At 45.5% G+C, this 24,988-nt stretch overlaps 1 protein-coding gene across 2 annotated transcripts in view; it reads right to left on the bottom strand.

Annotated features, from left to right (window-relative positions):
• The window catches only part of Arhgap22 (Rho GTPase activating protein 22), a 157,866-nt gene that overhangs the window by 123,580 nt on the left and 9,298 nt on the right, over positions 1-24,988 (bottom strand). For both annotated transcript variants that reach the window (XM_071611282.1, XM_027947938.3), the window contains exon 2: positions 6,714-6,913. In XM_071611282.1, the coding sequence (XP_071467383.1) occupies positions 6,714-6,913 (200 nt within the window). The remainder of the gene's footprint in view (positions 1-6,713; positions 6,914-24,988) is intronic.

Below are 24,988 nucleotides of genomic sequence, written 5' to 3'. Positions count from 1 at the left end.
CCTGTTTTTACCTCTGTCTTTCATATGAGATTCTTTCCTTAAATGTCTGATGGCCCAGGCCTTCAATTCCCCAAGAAACTGACTATAGAGTGTAGGAGGAGGGGGAGGGGAACTGTTTCCATGGTGGGAATATGGAGGGGGTCTTCCTGAGTCATTTCATTGAGCCACCCTTAAAAATTCTAATTTCCTTCCTGCAGGCTAATTCCCGTCTGCTGGAGTCTGGGAGTCAAATGTGGGGTGACTACTGGGGGCTTAGCAACTGGTCTGCACTTCCAACTTTTACCCAATCCTCCTGTTTTTTAGTATGAGACTTGCATTAGGAATTGGCCCAGTGTCCTTAGTCTGAAAAACTTTTCTTATCCCTCTCAGAACTGAAACTCCATTCTTATGCCTCTGTGGGGGATGGCAGTCGCCTCTTGGCATTAGGTGTTCAGAATATCTGAGCTCTAATTGCTTTTTAAACTTTACTTTCAACCGACGTTCTTTTCTTTGCTCCTCTTTGGCTCTTATTTCCAGAGATCTTGGTCCTGCCAATTCCTGGGTCTTTGGGCAGCTCCCCTCTGCAGAGCAAACAGCTGCTGTGCTCTCTCCTCCAGTGCTGGCCTGGAGCTCAGCTCTCTTAGGTTGCTAACCAGCTGCCTCTTGCCCATCTGCTTCCCAGCATTCAGAGGACCCTCCCTCCTCCTGTTTTTCTGTCTAGGTGTGTCACACCTCCAAAAACATCTCTTTCATGCTGTTCCGTGAAGCTTGGGCATGTGGAAGAGGCCAAGGTGATATTGATTGATTGATTGGTGTTCTTGTTGTCACAGTTGTTCCATGGATGTACATACATACACATATTCATTTATTCTCCCTCATTTTTAGCATTTTAAAAAGATAGTTATTTTTCCTTGCCTTCTCTTTGGAGAATTAGGATTTTTTATTTGCTTATTTTATTTTTTTTGTTTCTCTTTCTCTCCTTTTTTTTCCCCATTAACAGCCAAATGCTCTTATTCACTCTTTCTCTCTCTCCTTACTTTGTTTTTCCTATTTTTCCTCACCTCTCTTTATAACCATCACTATAAAAACTGTTATACTTAACTGGAAGTTTGAATTTGAGGTTTGATTTTCTCATTAACTAGGAAAGAATTATGCAGTGTGTGTGTTTGGTTCCCATGTGTTTAGATCTTGACGTCTTTCTCATGCACACACTCCCTGGGCATCATTTGTTAACAATTTCTTTTTCTTTTTTTTTCCTTTTGTGCAATTGTCACTGTGTCTCTATAATTTCATTTTTTGAAAGAAGGCATTTGCTTTGGAAAGGGAGACACACACACACACACACACACACACACACACACACACACACAGAAGTGTACACCCAAGAGAGAGAGCTGGGGATGCACGCAGCTCAGTGGTAGAGTGCTTGCTTAGCATGTATGAAACCCTGGCACCACAAAGAACAGAAACAAATAAGAAAAAAAAAAAAAAAAAAACTAAACTAAACAACACTCCTCTGCACAAAAGAGAGAAATTAATGAGTATTCTTTGTTTCTTTGAACATTGTTCAAAGATATGTCATTAAGAGCATAAAAAGTTCTTGGCTGCTCTATTTCTCAGTAGGTTGCAACCTCTATTATGAGCTGTATTTCTTTGTCCCCTTTGGTTATCATCGTCTTGACTTCTGTTTTGATCTCACTCAATCTTTCTGCTCACATTTATTGACATTGTTTTTCATCATTTCTCCTTTTAGCCTGTTTGTTCCTCTTTCTTTATTAGACCCAATCTCCCACTTTCTGTTTTTAAATAAACAGATAGATCATATTTCACATTTATTATGACAGCTGAAATGTTTGTATCTAGTCTTGTTGTCTTATTTATTTTTTGTTTTCTATTTACCTTTCTCTCTCTCTCTCTCTCTCTCTCTCTCTCTCTCTCTCTCTCTCTCTCCTTTTCTCTCCCATTTGTTGGGTTTGATCAGAAACACACCAATGTGAGTGGTGGGAACATGAAGTAGAGGGAATAATTCTATAAAATGGGCCCACTGTGCTGACCCCCACATGCTTTCACATTTTTAAAAATATTTTTAATTTTAGATGGACACAATACATTTATTTATTTATTTATTTATTTATGTGGTGCAGAGGATCAAACCCAATGCCTCACACATGCTAGGCAAGCACTCTACCACTGAGCTACAACCCAGCCCTATGTGCTTTCACTTTTTTTCCCCCTTTTCTATTTTCTTGATATCTGCTCTTCATTATTGTATTAGCTTTGCTTTCTAAGAATTAATTAGTTACCTGCATCCCTGCCTGGCTTAAGTCCATAGAATGTTACATTTCTCAGCAAACTACCTGTTATCTGCCAGAGAAATGCAGCCCTGAAATACCAATAAGAAGAACACAAGTTACTCTGAATGAGTGGAATTTTGTGATCCTTACACAGACCAGATCCCAGCATTTTGGGAGATAAGGATAATTTCCCCTATCATAAAATCTGAAAGAACAGGTTCCAATTAGAACCAGTTAGTGTGGGCCAAAGTGACTTAGAGTTGTCATGGCAATAGGAACTTGAAAGTCTGATGTCATCCTGCTGTCCATCAAAAGTCAAGAGGTGGACATAGGTAGGACTCTTTGGAAACTTCCCTGGGACCTCCAATAAAACTGGAGGGCAGGAGAAGCACGCCAATTCTTTCCTCTCTGAGATGACTCACTGTCTCCTTGATAGTGTCCCCTTTCCTCTCTTTCCATACTTTCCAATAAACTTAAGCCGGTTACTCTGAGTGACATGTCTGAAATTTTTCTGGCATGCTTGCAAAAATTGGGGTTTGAAGTGGGGGCATTTATTATTCCTCAGTTTCATGAAAAGCCCAGCTCTGTGAACCTTGATCACATTTAATTCATTTTTTTCTTTTTAAAAAATATTTTTTATTTTTCAGTTTTCGGTGGACACAACATCTTTATTTTATTTTATGTGGTGCTGAGGATCGAACCCAGCGCCCTGCACATGCCAGGCGAGTACATTACCACTTGAGCCACATCCCCAGCCCTTTTTTTTTTCTCTGTCTTATATTTCGGAATTTTTACTTTCTATTTCTATTCCAATTCATTTCTACTCAAAGCCAAGAAACCCACAAGTGAAGATTGATAAAACTAAAGTGAGTCCTCAGACAGTAAAAATGAACCAGGTCAATCAACCAAGTATATGGTGGGAATTTCCATGGCTTAAGAAAATATTTTGAGCAGAATCCACTAAGGTGAAAAATCCTGGAATACTTCATTTGTGAAACTGCAGGGTCTATCTGCTGGGAATACTTAGGGACATGTTCCAGAATAAGCTAAGGGATGAGAGTATGCTTTCAGACTCTGCTGCAAAGTCCCTATGCCTAATCTTTCCATCTGAGTTCAAGTAATCTACTTTTCCATCTCTATGCTCCCTGACCCTCTGGCTCCTGAGAAAAGGGAAGAGATAAATGTTTGAAGACAGATCTTGGGATGTGGGCTGAGAGTGATGCTTATCATGACTTTTGAGCTCTGGGTAGCATCAAAGGTGGCTGGACATCCCTCTTCCTGGCAGTTACATCAGCTGGTACAGGCTGTCTGACAGTAGGTGCTGACTGCTAAGGCTCGCTGTCAGTGGGAACAGTGAACAGGGCATATTTTTTCCAGGAACCAGATATTGAGAATTAGTCTATTACATGTAAGTTCATGCAATTAAATAGAAATTTGTGGGCTTATTGTGCCAGCAGTTTGAGATCATACTGTGTAAGCTAAATGAGTCAAAAGTGACCAATAGTTGCCTCGAGACTGGGAATCTGTGTAGTGGGGCACAGTTGTAGGAATCAGGCTTTGATGGGGAGGGGAAGTTAGGGAGTTATAAGGTCCCATGAAGCTCTGGGAGTGCCAGCCAGACCCAGAGAGGCCACAAGAGCCCTGGGATGACACTGGTATCCGTTAGGAGACACTGACTCCTTTCACAGATATAACATGCTCCCTGGAGGTGAATGCCCTGATTCATCCTGGGTTGGGCTCATGGGCTGGCTGCTTTTACATCCAGGCCAGTGACTGGGGATATCGGTGCCTCCATTTTATTAACTGCTTTCAACAGAAGCCATTAAGGTTTGGAAAAGGTGGAAAGTGAGGAAGAAGAATGTCCAGGTGGAGAATTTTGGAAGATGGCAGTGCCTGATGGAGCCAGCTGATGGGGAAGGCATGCTGGGCCACCTCAGGCTCAGGCCATGAAGAATGTGTTGGGAAGCCTGTGGCAATGGAGTCTCCTTCCGTGTGTGGCCTGGATGACCTCAGGGTCATCAGCACCTTGATTAACTCAACATCACAATGCAGTGCTCCCAGGAGACAGTGCTGTGGATGACAGTGGGAGGGGATGACCCTAGGAGCCCCACACATGCTCTGAAAAATTGGGATCTTGGCAATTTTGATCAGTTATGAGGAGTGACCAGTCATCACCAGGTCATCCAGGAAAGCCAAGGCACCATTGAAGGGCTAACGCAGCTAGAAGGACACGGTGGTGTATAATCAGAGGCACTGTGCCCTGCCTGGGAAGTGGGGTACCGGAGGGCACATGAGCTCAGATTTAATTATCCATTGTGCTGGAATTTTCCCTTGGTTATGTATATGTTATGCAATTTAATTCCTAGCACATTTCTGTTGTCTTATTTACAAATAGTGTCTGCATATAATGTTGTCTTATTTACAAGTAAAACCAAAAGTTAAAAAAAAAAAAAGCCATTGTCCCGAGCTAGCATGCTGTATCTACTTCAGAACTAATTAATTTAGATTGATCTGACTTCAGAGTTCCTATCTACCCCACTAAACTTCTCTGGGTGTTGTTTTTCCTCTCTTTTAAAATCAAGGAGGCTGGCAAGACCAGGGTTTCTTAATCCTGTTTAGATCCCCTTAACTTTATTCCTAATTTTAGTTTATGCTTACTCTCATGAATTCTGTCTTACTCATTTTTCATTTGTGGTGTTATTTACATGAAGGTTTTCCTTATGAAGTTTCATTTTTAATTTATTCTTATTGTGGTAAAATCTGCAATCACATAAAGTTTACCATGCTAAACTTTTTTCCCCCCTTGGTTGTGCTGGGGATAACCCAGGGCCTTGAGTATGCAAGGCAAGTGCTATTCTCTTGAGCTATACCCTCAGACCCTAAACTAACCATTTTTAAGTTTAGTTTGGTGGCATTAAGTTCATTCACTTTGCTATGCAGCACTTTCTGTTTTTAATGTAGATGTGTTTTGGAAAGGCAAACTTGAGATCACTATAAATAGAAACTAGAATTTCTTCCCATAATCAAAGGTAACCATTAGAATAAATACAGTGAAGGAAGAAAGTCATTAACTTGCAGCTGATTCCTGCTGACACTGAAGATTGTGAGATGAGGCCTGCTCCCTCTCAACCCAGCCCCCATATTCCTTTTAAAAGAAGGGCATCAAGCCTTGGAGAAGTGGTAAAAATATGCTCACACCTAATTGACACTTCATCTATGACATACCCCCAAATTGAAAGAAGTGTGAAAAATGTGAAAGAGTCATTTCTCACTGTGAACTTGACATTATCTCACGCTGTGCCCAGGTATCTCCTCACACCTTGCCTATCACAGAAAACCCTCTTGGCCCACTGCTTAGATGTACACAGGACTCCTGTCCACCAAGGCTCCATGACGTCTGATTTTGAACAAGGGGATCTGATGGCCTTTTCTGATTTGGATCCCTGATGAGGAGCATCATTTGGGCAAAGTCCTTTAATATCTCTTCCCCATTTTTTCCCAAGAGTTACAGAAACCATCCCTTGATATCTATAGGGAATTGGATCCAGGATGTCCACACTCCCTTACCACTAAATACTAAAGTCCACAGATGATAAAATATCTTATATAAAATGATAATAATATCATGTAACCTAAGCACATCATCCCATATAGTTTAAATCATTCTCTGATTACTTTTAATATGGTACAGAGTAATGCTATATACATAGTTATATAGTCTTGTTTTCAGAATGATGGCAAAAACATTGTATATGCAATTTTTTTTCTGAATATTTTTGATCCACAGTGGTTGAATCCATGGATGCAGATCCCATGGATAAAAAGAACTAGCTGTGCCTACCACAAAGATTAGATGCCGCATCCTGCAAGCCAATGCCTTGGTGACAGAGCATTTCATCACAATGTTTGCAAGGTCCACCTGTGATAAGGCCATGTGTGGTACTGAAGCTACTAATTGCTCTGAATGGGTGAATTTATCACAATTTGGGTGGAAAAGTCAACACTTTAAGCACCTGAGGTGGGTCTTACAGAGCTGGTGAGAAAAAGATGGCTGACATAAGACAGAGACAGCAGACACATGGCTTCACGTGAGCCAAGTTCTAGTTTGGAGCTAAGTTGACTGTACCCATTCCCTGAACGGTAGGAGTAACAAAATATATGCATGTGCATCCTTGGAAGCACTAAGGGGATGAACACAGGAAGAGTCATTTTCTTAAGCTGGATAGGGATGCTCTCTGTCAACATCATGTGGAAGCATTTTCATTATCAAAGCTGTGGGTGCATTTCATTAAGCCAGGAACACGGAGGGTAAGAATAAAACTTGGGTGCTGAGGGCTGGAAGCCTGAAAAGTTCCCTGCCTTTTCCCTCTCCTGGGCAGAGTTTACTGTCCCTCTGAGCCCCAGCGTGCTACCCATGGAAGATAGGACATGACTTCTCACCTGGGGCTTGGTCTCATCTTTGTCTTTGTAATAGAAAAGCTGATTCCCACGCAACACAAACCAGCGCTGTTGCCAGTTCTTCATGATGCTCCTCTGCTTCCTCAGCCAGCCTGCCTTCAGAACAGGGCCCAACCTGCAGGGTCCTGGTGGCCGCCCTGGGCTGCGGCTCTGCTCCCCCATCACCAGGCTCTTGGAGCGGGCTGGAAGTCAAGAACACACATAGTGAGTACAGAGACTGGTGTGCCCTCTGGCCAGTACTCAGCACATTCTGGTATCCCAGCTGATCTTGGACCAAGGCTTGCAAGCCCAGGACAGTAGGATATGAGCATTGCAGGCCCAATTCCCTGTTGGGTTCCAAGGGCATACATAGGCTGGAAGACTTCAGCAGCAGCAGCAGCCACCCAAGGTTATCCACCTGGGATAGGTGGGATAGTCTGCCTGCCTGATTCATTTCTGCTCTGTTCCTGGAAATCTAGATTCTCCATTTCTCCAGGTTTCTTCATCCAAACCTCCATCCATGTATCCACGCATCCATCCATCAATGTATACATGTAACTGTCCACTCATCTATTCATTCCATGACTCATTTCTTTTCATTCAGTCACTATTTATTAAGTGCAGACTCTGTGCCAAGATCTGTTCTAGTTATGAGGATAAAGTAGTGAAATTTAAAAAAGAGATAAAAATCTGGTTTCTCCTGGAGATTACATTCTAGCCAGGTTTCTGTTACTCAGGGGCAGTGGGAACTGGCTCCATCCAGACCCTACCCCAGTGTCTGTTTGAAGCCCCCTCTTCTGGAGACATCAGGCTTGAGCACCACTGCCCAGATTCTCCAAAGCCACTCTGCTGCTTCCCTGGAACCATTGTGCAGGGCCTGGATGGTGGGACCTCTCTTTCAGAAATTTGTTGTGATTTTGATGGTGGCTCCTTGACAGAACAAGGGGGGCAATAACTACTATGTCGCAGCTTTCTGGGTGCCTACAAACCCTCTTTTCCCCAGCTGACATCGCTGACCAGCACTCTGCAGGGCTGGTACTGCCCATGGCAGTGATGAATTCAGATTCTTGTCTCCTCCATTCCCATCTCTCTGTTTGTATACTTCCCCTCCTCTCTCCTTGGTCTTTGGGGGAAACGTTTCTCTCCTTGGCCAGAATCAAGCATATTATTGCAGTATTTACTAGGAGAGGACATGCTGGACTTTGGAGGAACAATTCTGAGTCCAAATGTAATCATAACTGCAATTCGTAGTTCACGGATCCTAACTTCTGATAGGAACACATGGTCCCTGCAACCCACAGTTTTTGCACTGTGCCTACGATTTTTTTTTGTGTGTGTATACACATGTGCATGTGTGTATGTGTGTGTGTATACACATGTGCATGTGTATATAAGTTCCTCCTGTTATACTAGTGACCACAGTTCCCTAAGCCTGGCCTACCTTCCGCCCACCCTGTCTCACTAGCCTAGATTTTTCTGCCATCCTCCCCCATTAAATCCCTAGGTTTGGCTGCATGGTGAGCTCATACTCAGCCTTCAGAATCCAACTCAGATGACACCTCTACTGTGGAATCTTCCTCATGAATCTTTTCCAGGTAGACATTCCCTCTTTTACAGGACATATCTAGCCTGTGGCTGGGATTCATCTATATGGTTGCCTTTCTGCCCCTTCAGCCTTGAGGGGTGGGCAAACAGGAAATAGGATCTTATCCAATTCTGTATGTATGGTCCTCATCACTGTGGGGCCAAGGGATGGACATGAGTCATGGTAGTTAAACACAGGATACTTAGAGTTAGCCTTAATGATCTGAATCTCAATGGTATTAAACATAACATGACAGCCAGCTCTTGTCTTATAGCATATAGCCTGGTGGTTCCCAGTTTCGTCTGCAATCTTATAGCGGGGAATACTATCTTGAATCTAGCACATTTACATGAACAACAACAACAAAATGAAGAGACCATCCCATAAACCTTGGCTCTGGAAGGGTTCAGCATCAGGATCACCTCTTGTTTCTGGTATCCAAGTAGCTATGCCAGCTCCATGGGTATCCTTGCACACTGAAGGGGACTGGCAATCCTTTAGGGGAGTAGGGTTTTTCCAGAGACTAAAGGGAGGGACTCCAGAGGAGTCCAGTGGAGGTTGCTCCTTCCAGGAACTCAGTCTCACCTCTGAAGCCCAGCAGTACCCTGACCAGGGTTGAGCTTCACACGTTCTTGCATTTCAGACTGATCTGCATTTTTGTTCCCAACCTTGCTGCTGGGCCTGGTCCCCATGTTCTTGAGGCAGAATTATCATGCACACCCTCCTGAGTCCTAATAGCTGTTTATGCTCCCTGTATGCAATCTGATGCCCCACCATATGTTACCAAAAGATTCCAACATTGCTGAGCATTCACATTCTTTCTGTTAATTATTTAATTAAAGGAACAAAGGGGCCCAGTTGAAGAAATACAGGCTTTGGACAAAGGCTTGTGTTTGGATCACTGCCAGCTCTGTGAACTCTGTGTTTTGGTCTGCAGATCAGCAAATTGGGCCCATTTATGATGACAGTCCCTCACCCAGCAGGGCAAGTTGGAGGAGGGGAGACAGCCCACCTGGCAGAGTGCTTGGCATGTCTGAGGGACCCAGTGACTAGTTACTGTAGTGATGATGGTTATGATAATGGAAATCGTGAGGTGGACATCTCCATGAAGGATTTGTTTCCTTAAGCTGGGTGAAAAGATGAATCTTCTTACAGTCCTGGAAAGGCTGCCCTTTCATTTCCAAGTATCATAGCATCTTGCCCAGCATCTCTGCCCTGCAAGCTCAGCATCCTTGCCAAGGAGGACCCAGAATTGGAAGAAACACTCAGCCTGGGTGAGGCTGGGCTGGAGCACAGATGAGGCAGGTAGGGATTGTGAGACCCAATAACATCAGGCCTCAGGTGGGGCCTTTCTGCTCCCAGGGCTGCCCCCTCATCTGATCTTATATCCTGTCTCCCTCCGGCAAGGAGTAGAAGCAGGCTGTACCCAACAGACACTTGCTGATCCCCTTTCAGAGCTGGGGACTCTTAAGCCCAGGGGCCATGGAGATGATGCCCATGAGGAGAAGAGGGTTATCATGACCCCAGTATTCTGGTGCAAGCTGGCAGAACATTGAGGGGGAAAGACAGGTATGTCCCTAGAGTAACTGAGTTTGCTTGTCTGGGTCTCAATTTTCTCATGTCTCAAATTCTTTTAGTGGGTTAAGAATTGATAGTCACCAGTGCTTGGGCCTTTATCTTTTTAATTGCATGAGATTTCTAAATTGAGACCTGGTAGGCAGCAGTGCCCTCTGTGAGTGAGGATTTTCTGGTGAGTGGAGTCGGCTCAGGCCTCTACTGTCTATTCTTGAATTCTTTTTCCTTTTCTTGGGGAACTGGTAGGGTCTACTTAGACCCTTCTGTTCCTCCACAGATGTCTGAACAGCCCCTCTGGAGTCTTTAGTGGGGAATGAACCATGGAACATTCTAGGGCCACTTTCCTGGTTCTATCTTTTTTTTAAATAACAGGGCCCAAAGCTGGCACATTCCACCAGAAATGCACCTGCTCTTCCTCTCATATCACCAGAGCATCCTGCACAGGGCAGGTGCACAGCAGAAACTCAACAAACTCTCCAGGACTCATCAGTGCAGCAGGACTCTCCTGAGTGCCACTGAGACTTCCACCCGAGCCCTGGGTCAGGTTGACAGAAGTACTCTCTGTTTGTCCCAGGAAGGCTGAACTTTCTGGACATAGAACCATGGACACTGAGCCTGGCAGAGAGCAGGAGCCCAGCAACTTATGCAAGAATGACTGCATGGTCGATGACATGACTGGCCTGCAGGAGACTTCATGTGACAAGACAAAGAACAGAAGGAGGTGTTCTATGCTCTGATTCCCAAACCCTGGGCACCAGCCCTCCTGAGAATTACAGGAAGGAGAGAGAAGGCATCAGGGAGCCGGTTAACTGGGGCAAAGGAACAAGGTGAGGTTATGTAGCTGGGCACTCTCTATTTCAGCACATGTGGGCAGCCCTGAGCGTCCTGCCAGTGGCACCCAAACCCCATGCTCTGCTCTTCCCTGGCCTTCCAGGAGGAGAAGAGAAGCCAGCTCCCGTGCCTCATAGTTTGCCAGGGAGGCTCTTGTTTCCACATAGGAGGCCAGACAAGTGCAGGGTTCTCCCCAGGTGATCAGTCACATGGATATTACTTATCAGGCTGACTGAACTTCTCAAAAGGAAAATAATCATTGTTATGATTTATTAATAACCATTGTTCCTGTCCTCAGCACTTCCTTTAATCAATTTATTTAGTTCTGTAAATATTTAAACCAGGCTTAAGTCAAATGGCTTTGACATGCTAAGTCTCCAGTACTAATTAGTGTTGAGGAGAAATCTGGGGAGCAGGCCCGGGGCAAGCTTTTGTCCCAGGGAGGAGAGGGGTGCCCTTGGCCCTCCTCCAAGTCAAGGCTCATAAGCACAACATTCATTCATTCATTCCACACTGGTAGATGTCTGCCAGATGCAGTGTAGAATTTTAAGTTTATGTTTCCTTGAGGATCCCCTAGTCTGACAGGGGAAATAAGTCACAACCATGCAGGAATGAAAGGTCCAAGGTCATGTGAGACAGGCAAAGGGTACAGACACTGAAAAGAAGGCACAAATCTCTGCAGAGTCATCTGGAGGTGGGGAACCCATGGAATTCTTGAGGGATGACCAGAATGTGGGCCTACCTCAGGGCAGATCGGACTCTGGTTTTTAGGGAGGAAGGAATGAGCATGGCATTTGCTATCCCTTGGCACAGTTTGTGTGTTAGGTAGACACTGTCACCTCCTCTTGCTGACAAGTATGTATTGATGGGGGGAGACATGCAACTACCTCTCCTTCCTCAACCCAAATAGTCTGGACAACGCAGAGTTTGTTCCTGCAAATCCCTCCCCTTTGACTCCTGACTTCATTAGTTTCCAAATCTGAAGACTCTTTCTCACTCTCCTTTCTTTTCACTTCTTTTTACTGAATCAATTCAAATATAACCATCTCTTGCCTGGACTACTTCCTGACTCTTACCTCTTAGCTTCCACAGAAGTCTCCTAAAGAGCTATGGAGCTGCCAAGGAAATGCTCTGCATGAATCATTTCATTTAATCTGAAAACAAGTGGTAATTCTTCTGTTCACAAATATGTGAGCCAATGTTTGCAGAGGCTGAGATGGTTTGTCAAGGCCCCAGGTGACAGGAGGCAGACTGTTTAGGAATCTCAGTTTGCCTAACTTCAGGCTTACACACTTAACCCCTTCATGAAAGTGCCACAATTTCTAAAAATGGGTCTAATAATCTGCTTCCTCCAAAACTAGTTGTATTTATTTATTATGCATAGAGAAACTCCACCCCTGGCCCAGCCTGGCAGTCACTGTAAGTTCACAGCACATCATCTAATGTTAGAGTCTGTAAACAAGTCAAAATAACACCTGGCATTTAGTCAGGGGAATGTTAGAGTTCGTAAACAAGTCTGGATGGTGCCTGGCAAAATGCCAGAGGGAGTGGTTTGAGAAGTAACAAAAGCGAGTCATTAAGTGTAGAGATTCCTGATTGGTTGACTGATGTATCTAGTTTATGCTAATTAGATAAGCTCTGTGGAATGTATAAATACTGCTCCTGTCCTGCAATAAACGGCTCCTACTCCTGCTGTATCAACGTATACAAGTTGTTCGTCACCCCCCCGGTTATTTTGCCCAGCCAGCCGGGCTGCGGCAATCTAATGTACCCACACACCTCCACCTGGACCACCTGTCCAAGTTAGTAGCTGCCAAGGTGTCTGTGTATTATATGCACATCTTCATACCTGAATTTTGAAGCAACCTGGGTGATGCTGATATAATCATGTGCTGGGCTTGGGTCACATCAGACAACCTCTATTGGAAAGGCCTTTGGTTCCACTACTCTTCAATGTCAGAATCCTACCCTCTGTTCAGGATATGGAGCATACCATGCGGTCCTCCCAGAGGTACTCCACAGAAATTCATCTCTTTCTTTTCACTTCACCTTTAAGATTGCATGAATAATAGCCTAGTGTATAATTTTGTGGTTCAAGCATATGTCTGCTTCTCCCTAAGACTATAGCCCCTGGGACAGATATTGTAAGAAAAGTGTTGTGTTCACTTCCGAAAACCTGAGCGGCATCTGCTTGAAGCAGGGAGGGAGGTGAGTTGGAGGAGGATGGACCAGCAGGGAGCTCCTAGGGGACCCAACTCCCTACTGGGGAGCGCTGGGGAGCTCCGGATGTCTCCGTGTGTGTGTGTGTGTGTGTGTGTGTGTGTGTGTGTGAGAGAGAGAGAGAGAGAGAGAGAGAGAGAAAGAGTAAGAGAGAGAGAGAATGTGCAAGAGTATATGTGTGTGTGTGTGTGTGTGTGTGTGTGTGAGAGAGAGAGAGAGAGAGAGAGAGAGAGAGAGTCAGAGAGAGACAGAGAGAGAATGTACAAGAGTGTTTGTGTGTGTGTGTGTGTGTGTAAGAAAGCAAGAGGAAGGGAGAGAGAGAATGTATACACTAAATTATGTGAGTGTATCACAGAATTTGTTTTGCATGTGTGTGTCTCTGTGTGTACACATCCATCAGTGTACCAGTATGGAGCAAACCCAAATTCAGAACCCAGGGTCTTGGTTTAGGTGGTCAGTTCCAGAGGAGAGAAGGGAAGGTGGGGCCTGAAGACCCATCAGGAGCCCTGGAAGCCTGAGATCCTCTCAGGAAGTAGGCTGTTGGGAAACTGAGGAAGCAGATGGGAACAACCCAGGGAGGAAAGTCAGAGGGTGGAGGGCAGGGGAGGGTAGGTCTTTGGGATGTGTAGAGAGCAGGGTGCCACCCATAGAGACATTCAGGAGGAGGGGTTGTTGGGGTTGCTGACTAATGGTTTGTAGAGGGAGAGGGAGAGAGAAAGAGAGAGAGAGAGAGAGAGAGAGAGAGAGAGAGAGAGAGAGAGAGAGTTGTCAAGGAGGAGGTGTAGAGCAAGTGCAACTGGAATACATTGTGCTTTCCTCATCTCTTCAACATCCAGGAGGACATTCCTGGAGGAAGTCAGATGTGACCCATGGGAGGGGAGCATGCTGGACAGAGGCAGCTACAGACCAGGGCCCACATGTAGGAGGGAGGTGCTCCGTAAGTGTTGAATGATAATTATTATGATAGTATTATAGTTATTGTTCATTGTGAACTTAGACACTCCATGTCATGCACAAGCCTAAATGAAATAATTTTATTTATTCCTGACAGCAAATGCTATGACTTCCAGTCTGTAGATGTGAGAGCTGAGACAGTTGCCTGAGGCCACTGGCACGGGGTCTGTTTAGGAATCAGAGCCTGCCTAACTTCAGGGTGAGCTACTTAACTCTTCCCGAGTCTAGAGCCTGCATAACATCTCCCAGGAAGCCTGTGGAGGGAGTAAGAAACAGGGGCCTGAGGGGAGAATTCTGAGAACTAGGAGAAGTGAGGACAGGAAGGGGCAGAGAAGCTTTTGAGAGACACTGGCAGAGGCAGCCAGAGAGACAGGAGAACCACCAGGGAAAGAATGGAGTGGAAAACCCAGAGAGGGCTGGAAGAAAAGGCTACAGCTTATAAGAGGAAGAGAGAGAATTCCAGCCTGGCTTCTCAGGCAGAGAAGTGCAGCAAGAGCTGTCTTACAGACCGTCCAGGAGAGTGCTCTGGGAGAGTGAGTGCAGCAAAAAAAAACATGGAAAATTCTTTCTAGAATGTTCCTTGCAAGGAGGGGAAAGGGGGAGGAAGGCATCTGAAGGGAAAGGACCTGCGTGTGTTCAAACATATTTTGATTGGTGAAGGTTGAGGCTGTGTGTGTGTGTGAGGTGGGTGGGGAGAGAAGTCAGAGAGGAAGCACTTCCCACAGGGAGCATTCTGGCAAGGACCAGGAGGCAGAGCCTGAGGTCAGGCACTGTTTACATGTGTGTTGGTGGTGGGGGGTGGGGGAGCTTGCCTGGGACAGCAAAAAGCCATCCTGTGTGTGACAGAAAGCAGGGAGGCACAGATGGCTGTGGGTAAGGTACTGTTCTATGCTGGGGCACCTGGCCAGCTGCAACCCTCCCTTTCGGAGATATGAGAGATCACCTGTGCACCAAGGTTCTCCTTGTACTCAGTCCTGACTATACCTGTACCAGGCTGCTGTCTTAACCAGGATCTGGGCCAGGGTGTCCTGGCCCAGACTATGCTGGTGACTCCAGACACTGCCATGGACCTGATGAGAAAGGACATGGGGCTGTGAGTACTGGTAGAGTTGGTTCCCATTGTGTTAGCTCTGGCCTGGCCTTCCTGGGACAGCTGGAGGTAGAGGGAGGGGTACGGTTGAGATGGGAAAATGCAGGCAAGACTGGGATCGGGGGAGTGAGTAACAGAAAGGATGGATGTGCACAAGTGGCTGTGACTACCAGAGCTGGGGACAGGCAGAAGTCATGAGTCATTTCTTTATCCCCCAGAATAACTCTGATTTCGCAGATTTTAGAAGTGAGACTTGAAGGAGAAAAGCATCTTTTTCAGCGTCACACAACATTGCTCTAATGTGGCCAAACTTGGACTGTTCCTGGTCACTAGGAACACTGTAATTCTTCCAAAGCAGAAGGGATCCTGGGCCACCCCTCAGTGCTCTGAGCAGACTCCAGCAAGATGGGCATCTTTCCTTAGCCAGGGATGCCCAGAATGAAAACACAGATCAACTCAAACTCAAGATGTCAAGACCCTGGTTCAGACAAACAATTCAAGTACTGAAGTTTTGTGTCTCCTCAGAGGAGGGCACAGAGCTGTGCATGTCCAGGTGTTGGTAATGCAGCAGGGGGTGCATGGCCAGCAGATGAATCACAGATACAGGCCTTATCCCCAGCAAGGAGGTAGGGAATTTTGCATTTCTCAGAGTTGAAGAAATTAAAGAAGTGAATAGGTGCTGAACAGAAGAGAACCTACAAATGACCAACAGATGTACAGGGATGCTGAGCTCCAACAGTCAGCAGGAAAATGCAAATTACAGGCATTGTAAGATGCAACACTGCGTATCCTTTACAGGTAAAGTTTGGAAAGTTTGACAATATCATGTATTGGTGAGGCTGTGAGACATTGCAAGTCACTAGATAGAGGACACTGGAGCTGTACTTAGGATTAAAATCACACATCTTTGTTTCCCCCCCACCCTACCCCCCATCGGGGATTGAACCCAGGGGTGCTCTACCACTGAGCTACATCCTCAACCCTTTTTATTTTTTATTTTGAGACAGGGTCTCGCTAAGTTGCTTAGAGCCTTGCTGGGGCTGGCCTGGAACTTTTGATCCTCCTGCAATAGCCTCCTGAGTGGCTGGGATTACAGGTGTGTGCCACCACCCCCAGCTAAAAATCACATATCCTTTACAAATCAGTAGTTCTGCTTCTCTCCTGTCCCTACCCTCCCACCCCAGAGAGAACCCCAAGTGCAGGGCTAGTGGCATACAAGGATGCCCAAGGATAGCTAAAATGAAGAAGATTCAAATGCCCATCAGAAGGAAAATGGCCAAATAACGGTATATTCAACCATACAGACATTGAAAACAATAAGAAAATACATGAGCTAATAGGGAGAACTCCCCTTTTATCTGACTCCTCAAAATAAGTGCTTTCACTCCCCAATTCTGATTCCTGCCCTATTCTCTTTTGAACACCCTCTAATCAGGTTTCCCTTACCTCTGCCCACCCAAACTACTGTAATCATGGTCCCCAGTGACCCTTACGTTATTCAATTCAAGGGACAGACAGGTCAGTTCTTTGGTTCCTCCACTGCCCTGCAGCACTTGACAAGTTGACTCTTCCCTGTCCTGGGACCATTTTCTACCCTGAGTTCCAACATGGCCCTTCCTCTCCCAACACCCCCACCTTTTCCAGTTTCCCAGCTCTGTTGCATCTTTCCAACCTCTTAATTGCTTAGGGCTGGTCCCACATCTATCTACACTGTCTCATGGATTTAATCATCAGTGATGTGTGCAAGGCCCTATGCAGCTCAACCTTGAACTTGAGACCATGTGTCACACTGTCCACCTGCCACCTCTGATGTCACAAGTTCAAAGCTGAACTCTTGGTCTCCTCCTGCCCCAGAACCTGCTCCTTGCATGGCCTCCTCTATCCTGGTCAGTGGATACCCCATCCTCAGGCCCTGTTCCCAGCTGCCAACATTTCTCCCCTGATGTTGCTTCTTCTGCCTCCCTACTCTGCCATCCTCAGCTGCAGTCCCTTTTCAAATGGGTTTTTAAAGATGGGAGTTAGATCAAGTTGTTCCTTATGAATACCCTGCAGGATTTCCAGTAAGCTGGCTCAGAGTGAAAGTAGAGCCACCATTGTGGCCCACTGGGGTCCTGGACATCCAGCCTTGTGACCTCTCAGCCCTCCTCTGGCCTCTCCTCCTCTGGCCTTTGCAGTTCCTGGGCTTATGTGTGGCCAGTGTGAACTCTCTGTCTGCTGTGTCCTCGCCTGAGATGCTGTTTTCCACTCAAATGCCATTTTCCCAATGACTCATTTCCTTGGTGGTCAAATCTCAAAAAAAGTAACCCTCCTATCTCCCCTTTTATGCTTCACATTAACATTTACAGTCATACCTGGATGGGCTCCAGGATCCCCTGTAGGTACACAAATCCCTGAATGTTCAAGTCCTTTATATAAAATATCAAATCCCTTGTAAAAAAACACACACCTTCCCATAAATTTCAATTATCTCTAGATTGCTTGTAATACCTAACAGAATGTAAATGCTACATAAACAGTTGTTATATTGCTTCATTTAGGAAATAATAACATGAGCAAAAGTCTGTACCTGTTGAATATAGATGTAATTATTTTTAAATGCTTTTAATCTGCAGTTTGTTGAATCTGAGGATGTAGAACCTATAAATAGGGAAGGTTGGGTGTATTTAAATTCTATTATAGAAGAAAACAAGTTGTAGAATGACACACAGAATATAAAATTATGTAAAGTAGAAGAAAAACACCTACCCTAAACAAAAGGCATTGCAATGGATTTTCTGCAGATGCAGGTATTTGTATGAGAGTAAGGTCTGCCAAATAATGTACCCCATCTCTAACATAAGTTATGGTCATGAAGGGAAGGATGGAGCTGTAATACTGTGCATTTCATAAAGGGATGGAATTTGTGTTGATTATGTAAATTATGATGAAAGATTTTAAGTGAAAGTGGTTTGTGTTTTTTTGAGCTAGATCCCCTAAGGAAATCTAAAATAACCATGAAAAGATTGCTAATGTGATAAGTGATTATGAGTCCTTATTGATGATAAGCACTAGAGGGACCCTGGACCACAACATGGAGCAAGAAAGACAGTCTCTGAGTCTCTGCCTGCAGGAAGCTCCTGGGTTAGGAGGAGAGACTACTTTCAAACACAGCACATGGTGAACAGACAGGTTCTGGTGAAAAACTTGGGCCTGGCCTTTTTGTGGTCCTTCCAGGACCATGATCGGGGGCTGTGAGTGAGCATGATGGGCCTCTCTGTAGGTGAGCCTCTCTGGGCCAGCCTGGGGAGGTGCATGTGTGTTGATCCTTCACACTGCAGTTACAGGAACATCGACTGCTACTGACATTAGAAATGGCTCTAAAGACACATCTAATAGTGGATCCTGGCAGAGAGCAGCCGGAATTCTCCAGGTTCCTTTTCAGGTTATATGCCCCACACCTCTCACTGTGATTTACTTTAGCCTCCTCCCAGGGATATCTCGGGATGGTTGACCTATTTAGGAAGACTGTCCTTGGATTACTGGAGTCTGTCCACACTGGAAGAATGGGAATGCCTAGGAATTTATGTCATCTCTGCTGGCAGCCCTTGGTCAAAGCAGAGTCAGGAGTGGAAGGACCAGGATGGTTTAGGTTGAGACCTCCTTTGATTGGCCTTTGCATTGGACTTGGGCTTGGGTCTCTTGTCCCTGTCCTGCTCCCTAACCCCTCTACTGGGGAACCCTTCAGACACTTCTTGAATACATTACTGCAAGTGAATCCTCAATTCAGGGTCTAATTTGGAGGCCCCACCAAACACATTCGATTATGTCCAGGATTTTTTAAATAGACTTTAGGTGGCCTCGGCCTTTTGGCACCTGCTGGGGCATATCCCTTCTGGACCATGCCTGCTGGGGCTGGGTGCCGTGAAGCAGGTTTGCAGGGGTGTTTGTCCATCTGCAGCTTTTGCAAGTGCAGCCCTGCGAGCATGGAGAAGTAGCTGCAGGAGAGCTGAAACACAATTGATTTATAAAAGTCAATGGGATTTTAAAACGGGCTGGGGAAATAGCAAGATGGATCTCAGAGTTGAATTGATTTAAAGGGTAAGTATTGAGGCTGAAAGATTGATTGAGAAGAGAGGGGTGAGGTAATGGAAGGGGCACTCTGGAGGGGCCCGACAGGATGGTTTCATAAAGTTAATGCGATTTGCAGCCAAGGTCGAGGGGCTCTGACGGGGCCCCATGCTGTCCTGGGAATACTGCTTGAGCATTAGATGATTTATTACACGATGGCTCCTGAGTGTCCCTACTGAGTTTTTTTTTTTTTTTAAAACTTGTTACTTAGCATTCTTCCTCGGCTCTCTTTGGCCATCTGTTCTTCCCTAGGTCCCTCAACTAAAGGGTCTAGAAAACCAACCAGGCCCTCCTAAGGGGTCTTCCTTCAGTGCCTGGAGAACTTGAGGTACATGGTCTATCATTACCCGCAACAATGAAAATATTAAATTTTTAAATAGTGGTAAGGTAGCCTAGAAAGTTCGGAAATTTTTCATAATGATTATTTTAATGACTTAAAAATCAATATAAAAGATCCCATTCTTTAAAGTTATTATCTATCTATCTATTTACTTATTTGGCTTTCTTGGGTCTGCCTCTTGGCTCAGCCAGACTGATTTTTGGCAAGGGGTTGGGGGAGGCTGGGCAACACCCAGGCTGCTTATTCTTCATTTCTGTGCAGGATGAACTTTCAGCTTCAATGGTATCTGGCATTCATTCATGGAGAAGTAGCTGCAGGAGAGCTGAAACAGTGCTTGAGTTTATGGGATCTCCTATGTGTTCACCTACAGGAGCCACTAGGAGATGGTGCCGCTGCAGCAGAGCTGAAGAAGGAGCACACAACCACACACCAGGTCCTGCTGTCACCCTGCCATGTACACAGGAAGAAGGATGCATGGAAGCAGCAGCAAGGAGATCAGATTGGAAGGATAGAGCTGCTTAAGGAGGCAGGGAGGCTAGAGCTAAGGCTGAGGCTGAGGCTAAAATGAAGGAAGCCATGCCCTGCACCCTAGGGGGTAAGAAGATGTGTCTAGTAGGGAAACAGGAAGACTTGGAGGATGAGAGGGTGAGGGTCTGCCTCTGTTCCCAGGCTTAACTTTAACTTTGAAACAACTATTCCCTGAGTCACTGCCAGACTCGTGACAATCCTTCCTCTGAGGAAGAGCATCTTGTGAGGGCTCCTCTGACTTCTGACACAGGCTGAAATCCTGGCCATCATCCCATGCTGGGGTTCCTTTTGCTAGGACTTCTTGGAAGAGGCCATGTCCCTTTGCCAGGGTGGGAACAACGTTCACCACATCCTTATCTGTCAGCAACATGGGCCTGAGATTAATACAAAGTGGAAGGTGTCTAGGAGCTGATGCTCAGCTTCACCTCCCTGTCACCCACGCACTGCAGCTCTCCAGACCAACCAGCAGTCCTGTGGGCCGTTCATGCTCTACTTCTGCCCCTGTCTGCCCTTCTCCTTCCTTGGACCCCCTCACGCAGCATGCCAGCCTGCTTTACTCTTGAAGCATCAGTCCAGTTGCTTCCTATGGTATGAAGACCCCTCTGGAAAGTTCTCAGAGCAGTGACTGACTTCCATTCCTTATGCTGTCTGGGGTCCTTGCCTATCTCTCTGATTGGACATGGGCTTCTCTGTGCCAAACTGATATTTGTGAGCTTCCTAGGGGCAGAGAGGGTACCTTCCTCAGATTTGAATTCCTAAAATGTAGCAAAGAGTCTCAGATAATGCTTGTGAATGAGTGAATGAATGGGAGAAGGAATAGAACCCTCAAGCTCAAAGATGGAAAGATCCAATCCAAGAGACCCCAAGCCTTGTAATGGGTCTTCTTGGTGTGGGAGAAATCTGCCACTAGGATTTCTCCTGCCCAATGCCCATTTCCACATCATGTTAAAGTGAAGGGCATGAGATCCACCAATTCTGTGCCTAAAATCAGAGGCACACCAACAGGAAGGCTATAAACATGGAACTATAGTTTTGTAACATTTCCTAGCTTGGCAGAGGGGAGAGGGCATGTATGACAGGGAGGGAGCACAGAATTGGGAGCCCTGAGATCCATGTGCTTCTTGAAGTCCCATCTTTCCACTTCAAAAAGGGAGCAAAATATGAATCCTGCTGACTTCCTATACTGTGGTAAGGATAAAATGAATGGACAGCTTGAAAGTGTTTTGTAAATGGAGGAGCACAGCATAAATGGGTGATGGCACTGTTTCCTACTACTGCAGGCCAAGCCCCACGGAAGCCTCTATATCCTCTTCTGGACCTTGTCTGGGAGCCACTGGCCAAGGACCCTGCAATGCTTGCTGCTTGCACTCCTGTTCAGAGTAAGAGCCCATTCACCAGAAGTCTGGAATTGGTGAATTGATTTAATTCAATATCAATTATAAATTTCATTTTCTGCCTGCCTACAAGCCATTAGCTTAGATCAATACCTTCTCCACCCTTGGCTAAGTAATCACTGAGACTGTGGATGATTTCAGCAGTCGGAGCAGGGGCCTAAGCAGCCTCACTTGGAGAGTCCAAAGCAGCCTCCTGGTCCAGGCCTAATCCAGTTTGGGTCTTTCCACTTTCAAATATTAAGGCAATGGCCAATGCTGCAGTTGTCTGGGGCCTCAAGGCTGGCCTGGAGATCCTTCATTCCAATGTCTGGCAGTGCCCATGCCCTGATTGTCTACTAAAGTTATAGGCGTTGGGTATCTTTCATGAGGAGCTAGTTCTGCCTGTCAGCTGGTTCAAGGCATCTGGGAAGAAAGCAGGAGGCAGGAGGGAATGGTCTTGAGCTTGCAGTGTCCCTCTCCTGGACACAATGGCCTTCTTCTAGCACTTGGGCCTCAGGGAGCAGCAGATAGACTGGTCATTTAGGGGCTGGGGACGGATAAGAGTATATGTTCTCAATCTATGTTTTTAAAACACTCTGAGAATTACAAACCATGCAGGGCTAAAGGGAGGTGGTCAGCTGATGCCTATAGTGCTGAGCCCAGACACAGAGGAACCTAGCTGGCCATGGCCCCTGACTCTTAGCAGATCTATTTTGTCTCCCTCATGCTCTCTGCAGATAGCAGATGGGAAATGCCACTCATTGATCCTATAAGCATTTACCTAGGTCCTGTCTCCCTGCCCTCGGGGCCACTCTCTGCAGACTGCTGACCACACCACAGCCTGCATCATTACCTAATGGTCCAGTCAGTCATATTACTCTCTTGTTTAAAACCCTGCCTGGGGTAGGCATGGTAATGGTGCATGCCTGTAATCCTCTCTACTCAGGAAGCTGAGATGGGATGATTGCAAGTTCAAGGCCAACCTGGGTAACTTGGTGAGAATTCGTCTCAAAATAAAATAAAAAGGGCTAGGGACATATAGAGTCCTTGCCTAGCATAGGCAAGATCTTGGGTTCAACTTCCAGTACTGGAAAAAAAAAAAAAAGAAAGAAATCCTGCCAATCTGTGGGACAGGCCCACTCTCCCAACCCCCTCCCCCAACCCCTCCCCCAACCGCCTCCCCCACCCCCTCCCCCACCACCATGGCCTCCTACTGACTTCCTGCATTGCAGTCAGTCCAGGTGCTCACAGATTACCCTAGATTGTGCTGCTGGGCCTTGCCACATAGGCTTTCTCTGCCTGGAGTGCCTCTCCTCCTTTCTACATCAAGGCTGGGCTCCTAAATCTGTAAAGTGCGCAGGAGGTGTCAAGAGCCTTTGGAGTTTGAATCTCAGCACTCCCACTTCCTGGCTGGGTATTTTTCCCAGCTGGCAAGTTCTATAACCTCTCTGGAACTCAGTTTCCTCATCTGAAAAATGAGGCAGCAGTGGTCTCTTTGTCAATGGGAGTCTTCTGAGGATGAAAGATGACACATGTGCCCCTACGTGGAAGATGTAATAGGACTTCAGCACATAAATTCCACCACCAAAACACAGACACGTGACATGCTGATGTGGGAGCCAGACTAACAAGCATACTTTCAAAGAAGTAGGTGAAAGCTAGTCATGCAGTCCTGGGATGGATGTGGAAATACCAGCCTAATCTTGTTTATTGAGTTATTTACAAGTCTTGTTTATTGAGAACTGAATTGACTCTAGGACATCTCATTATCCAGAAGTGCCCAGAGTGGACATAGGGCCTGCTAGGCAGAGATAGTGAAAGGCCTAGCTCCCAGAAAGTACAAGTAAAGTCACTTCATGAGATATACTTGTTCTACCATGGTTACATAAGTTCAACAAGCATTAGCAATGGGTGCTGCTGTTATTAAATGTGCCTGACACCTAGTGCCAGCCAGTGAGGGCATATGGGTCTGCACATTCGGGCTAAGTCACCCCCCACCATGAAATAGGGAAGCAAAATAAAATATCAGCCAAATTTGAGATTCCTCAGCATCACGGGTCAATGGGGTCTGGCCTTCCTGAGTTGCCATACACCTTCACACCATGGCCAACACTGCTGCCAGCCCCGAGAAAGGGCACTTCCACAGGATGCCCACCCCCAACCCATGTCACATCTAATCCTGACCTCCCTTCCCTTGCCACCAGCTGTACTGCCTTTCAGCTGGACATATCTGATATGACTAGGACAGAGTCGGTGGTCTGACCCCACCCTTCCTTTGGCCCCTGTGCCTGTATTCATGATAGTGGCATCATGAATACTGCCCTTGGAAGGTGCTGGTGGAGGTTACACATAGGGTTGAATTAAAATGAGTTGTTTGCATGTAAACAGAAAATCCAGCACACATCTAATACATTCTAAGCACTGAACAGAAATTTTCTCACTTTCTTTCCTTCCTTAAAGAGGAAAGTAGACAGACTGTTTGCAAACTTAATATATTATTAATAGTGAAAGAGTCATACTGAGATAGGTGGGCTCTCAGGGAAAGAGAAAAAGAGAGCTTTATGAAGAGACCTGGGTCTATGAACATGAACAGTCAGGTTTGTCTCTTCAGTTAGATGAACAAAACCTCCAGTGTATGTTGGCCCTGATCAATTAGAACAAAAACATAATCAATTTAAGTGTCACCAGATTGAAAAACCTATACAATGTGCCCACAACTGATTTATGGCTAGACTGCTTAACTAAGAAGAAACATTTTGAACCCCAATATCAAATAATTGACTTGGGATTTGATTTTCACAAAAGCTTATTTGGGAACCTGCACTTTTCTTCCCAGGAAAATCTTATCTGTAGTCAGACAGCTCTCCCCCAGGTGCGTCATTATTAAGTACAGTTAAGGTTAGTTAAACCCAAGCACTACCATAGCATGGCCACCTGGCTGATAACTGAGAAGGCTACTAAGTGACCAAGAGGTAGGCAGCATACACAGTAGGAATATGCTGGACAAAGGAATGATTCACATCCTGGGTAGGACAGAGTGAGATGTCATGAGATTGTATCATGATACACTATTTAAAACTTACAGATTCATTATTTCTGGAATTTAATATTTTTGAACCATGATTGTGGGTAACTTAAACCATAGATAAAGGTGGACTGCATATGTAAATTATGCCTCAAGTAAAACCAGTAAGAATAAATTTAAGAAATAAACAATGAAAAAAGTATTTAAAAAAATCAATTTTCAAGCTGGGCAAGGTGACCCATGCCTGTAATGCCGGTGGCTCAGGAGGCTGAGGCAGGAGGGTCATGAATCCAAGGCCAACCTCAGCAACTTAGGGAGACCCTAAGCAACTTAGTAAGGTCCTGTCTCTAAATAAAAATATAAAAATGGGCTTGGGACGTGGCTCAGCAGTTAATCTCCAGTAGATTGAATCCCCAGTATCAAAAAAAAAAAAAAAAAAATCAATATTCAATGTAATTTGAGGCCACTGTCATTCAAAGGTCACCAAACTGGGAATTTCTATCTCCTTCCATCAGGTTCCACCAGACTTGTTTTGGACCCTTTGTCACTCTTAAGGCCTCTGCAATATCATTGCATTTCTGAGAAAACTTCCATAAGAGACTGTCAGCAGAGAATGTGTTCTCCATTTGGGGTAGAGGGCCTGGCTGGCG

The sequence above is a fragment of the Marmota flaviventris genome, chromosome 4, assembly GCF_047511675.1.
Source record: "Marmota flaviventris isolate mMarFla1 chromosome 4, mMarFla1.hap1, whole genome shotgun sequence".
In the NCBI taxonomy this organism is placed as follows: Eukaryota; Metazoa; Chordata; class Mammalia; order Rodentia; family Sciuridae; genus Marmota; species Marmota flaviventris.
The sequence above is the reverse complement of the archived record's forward strand: the minus strand, read 5'-3'. Positions and strand labels throughout refer to the sequence as shown.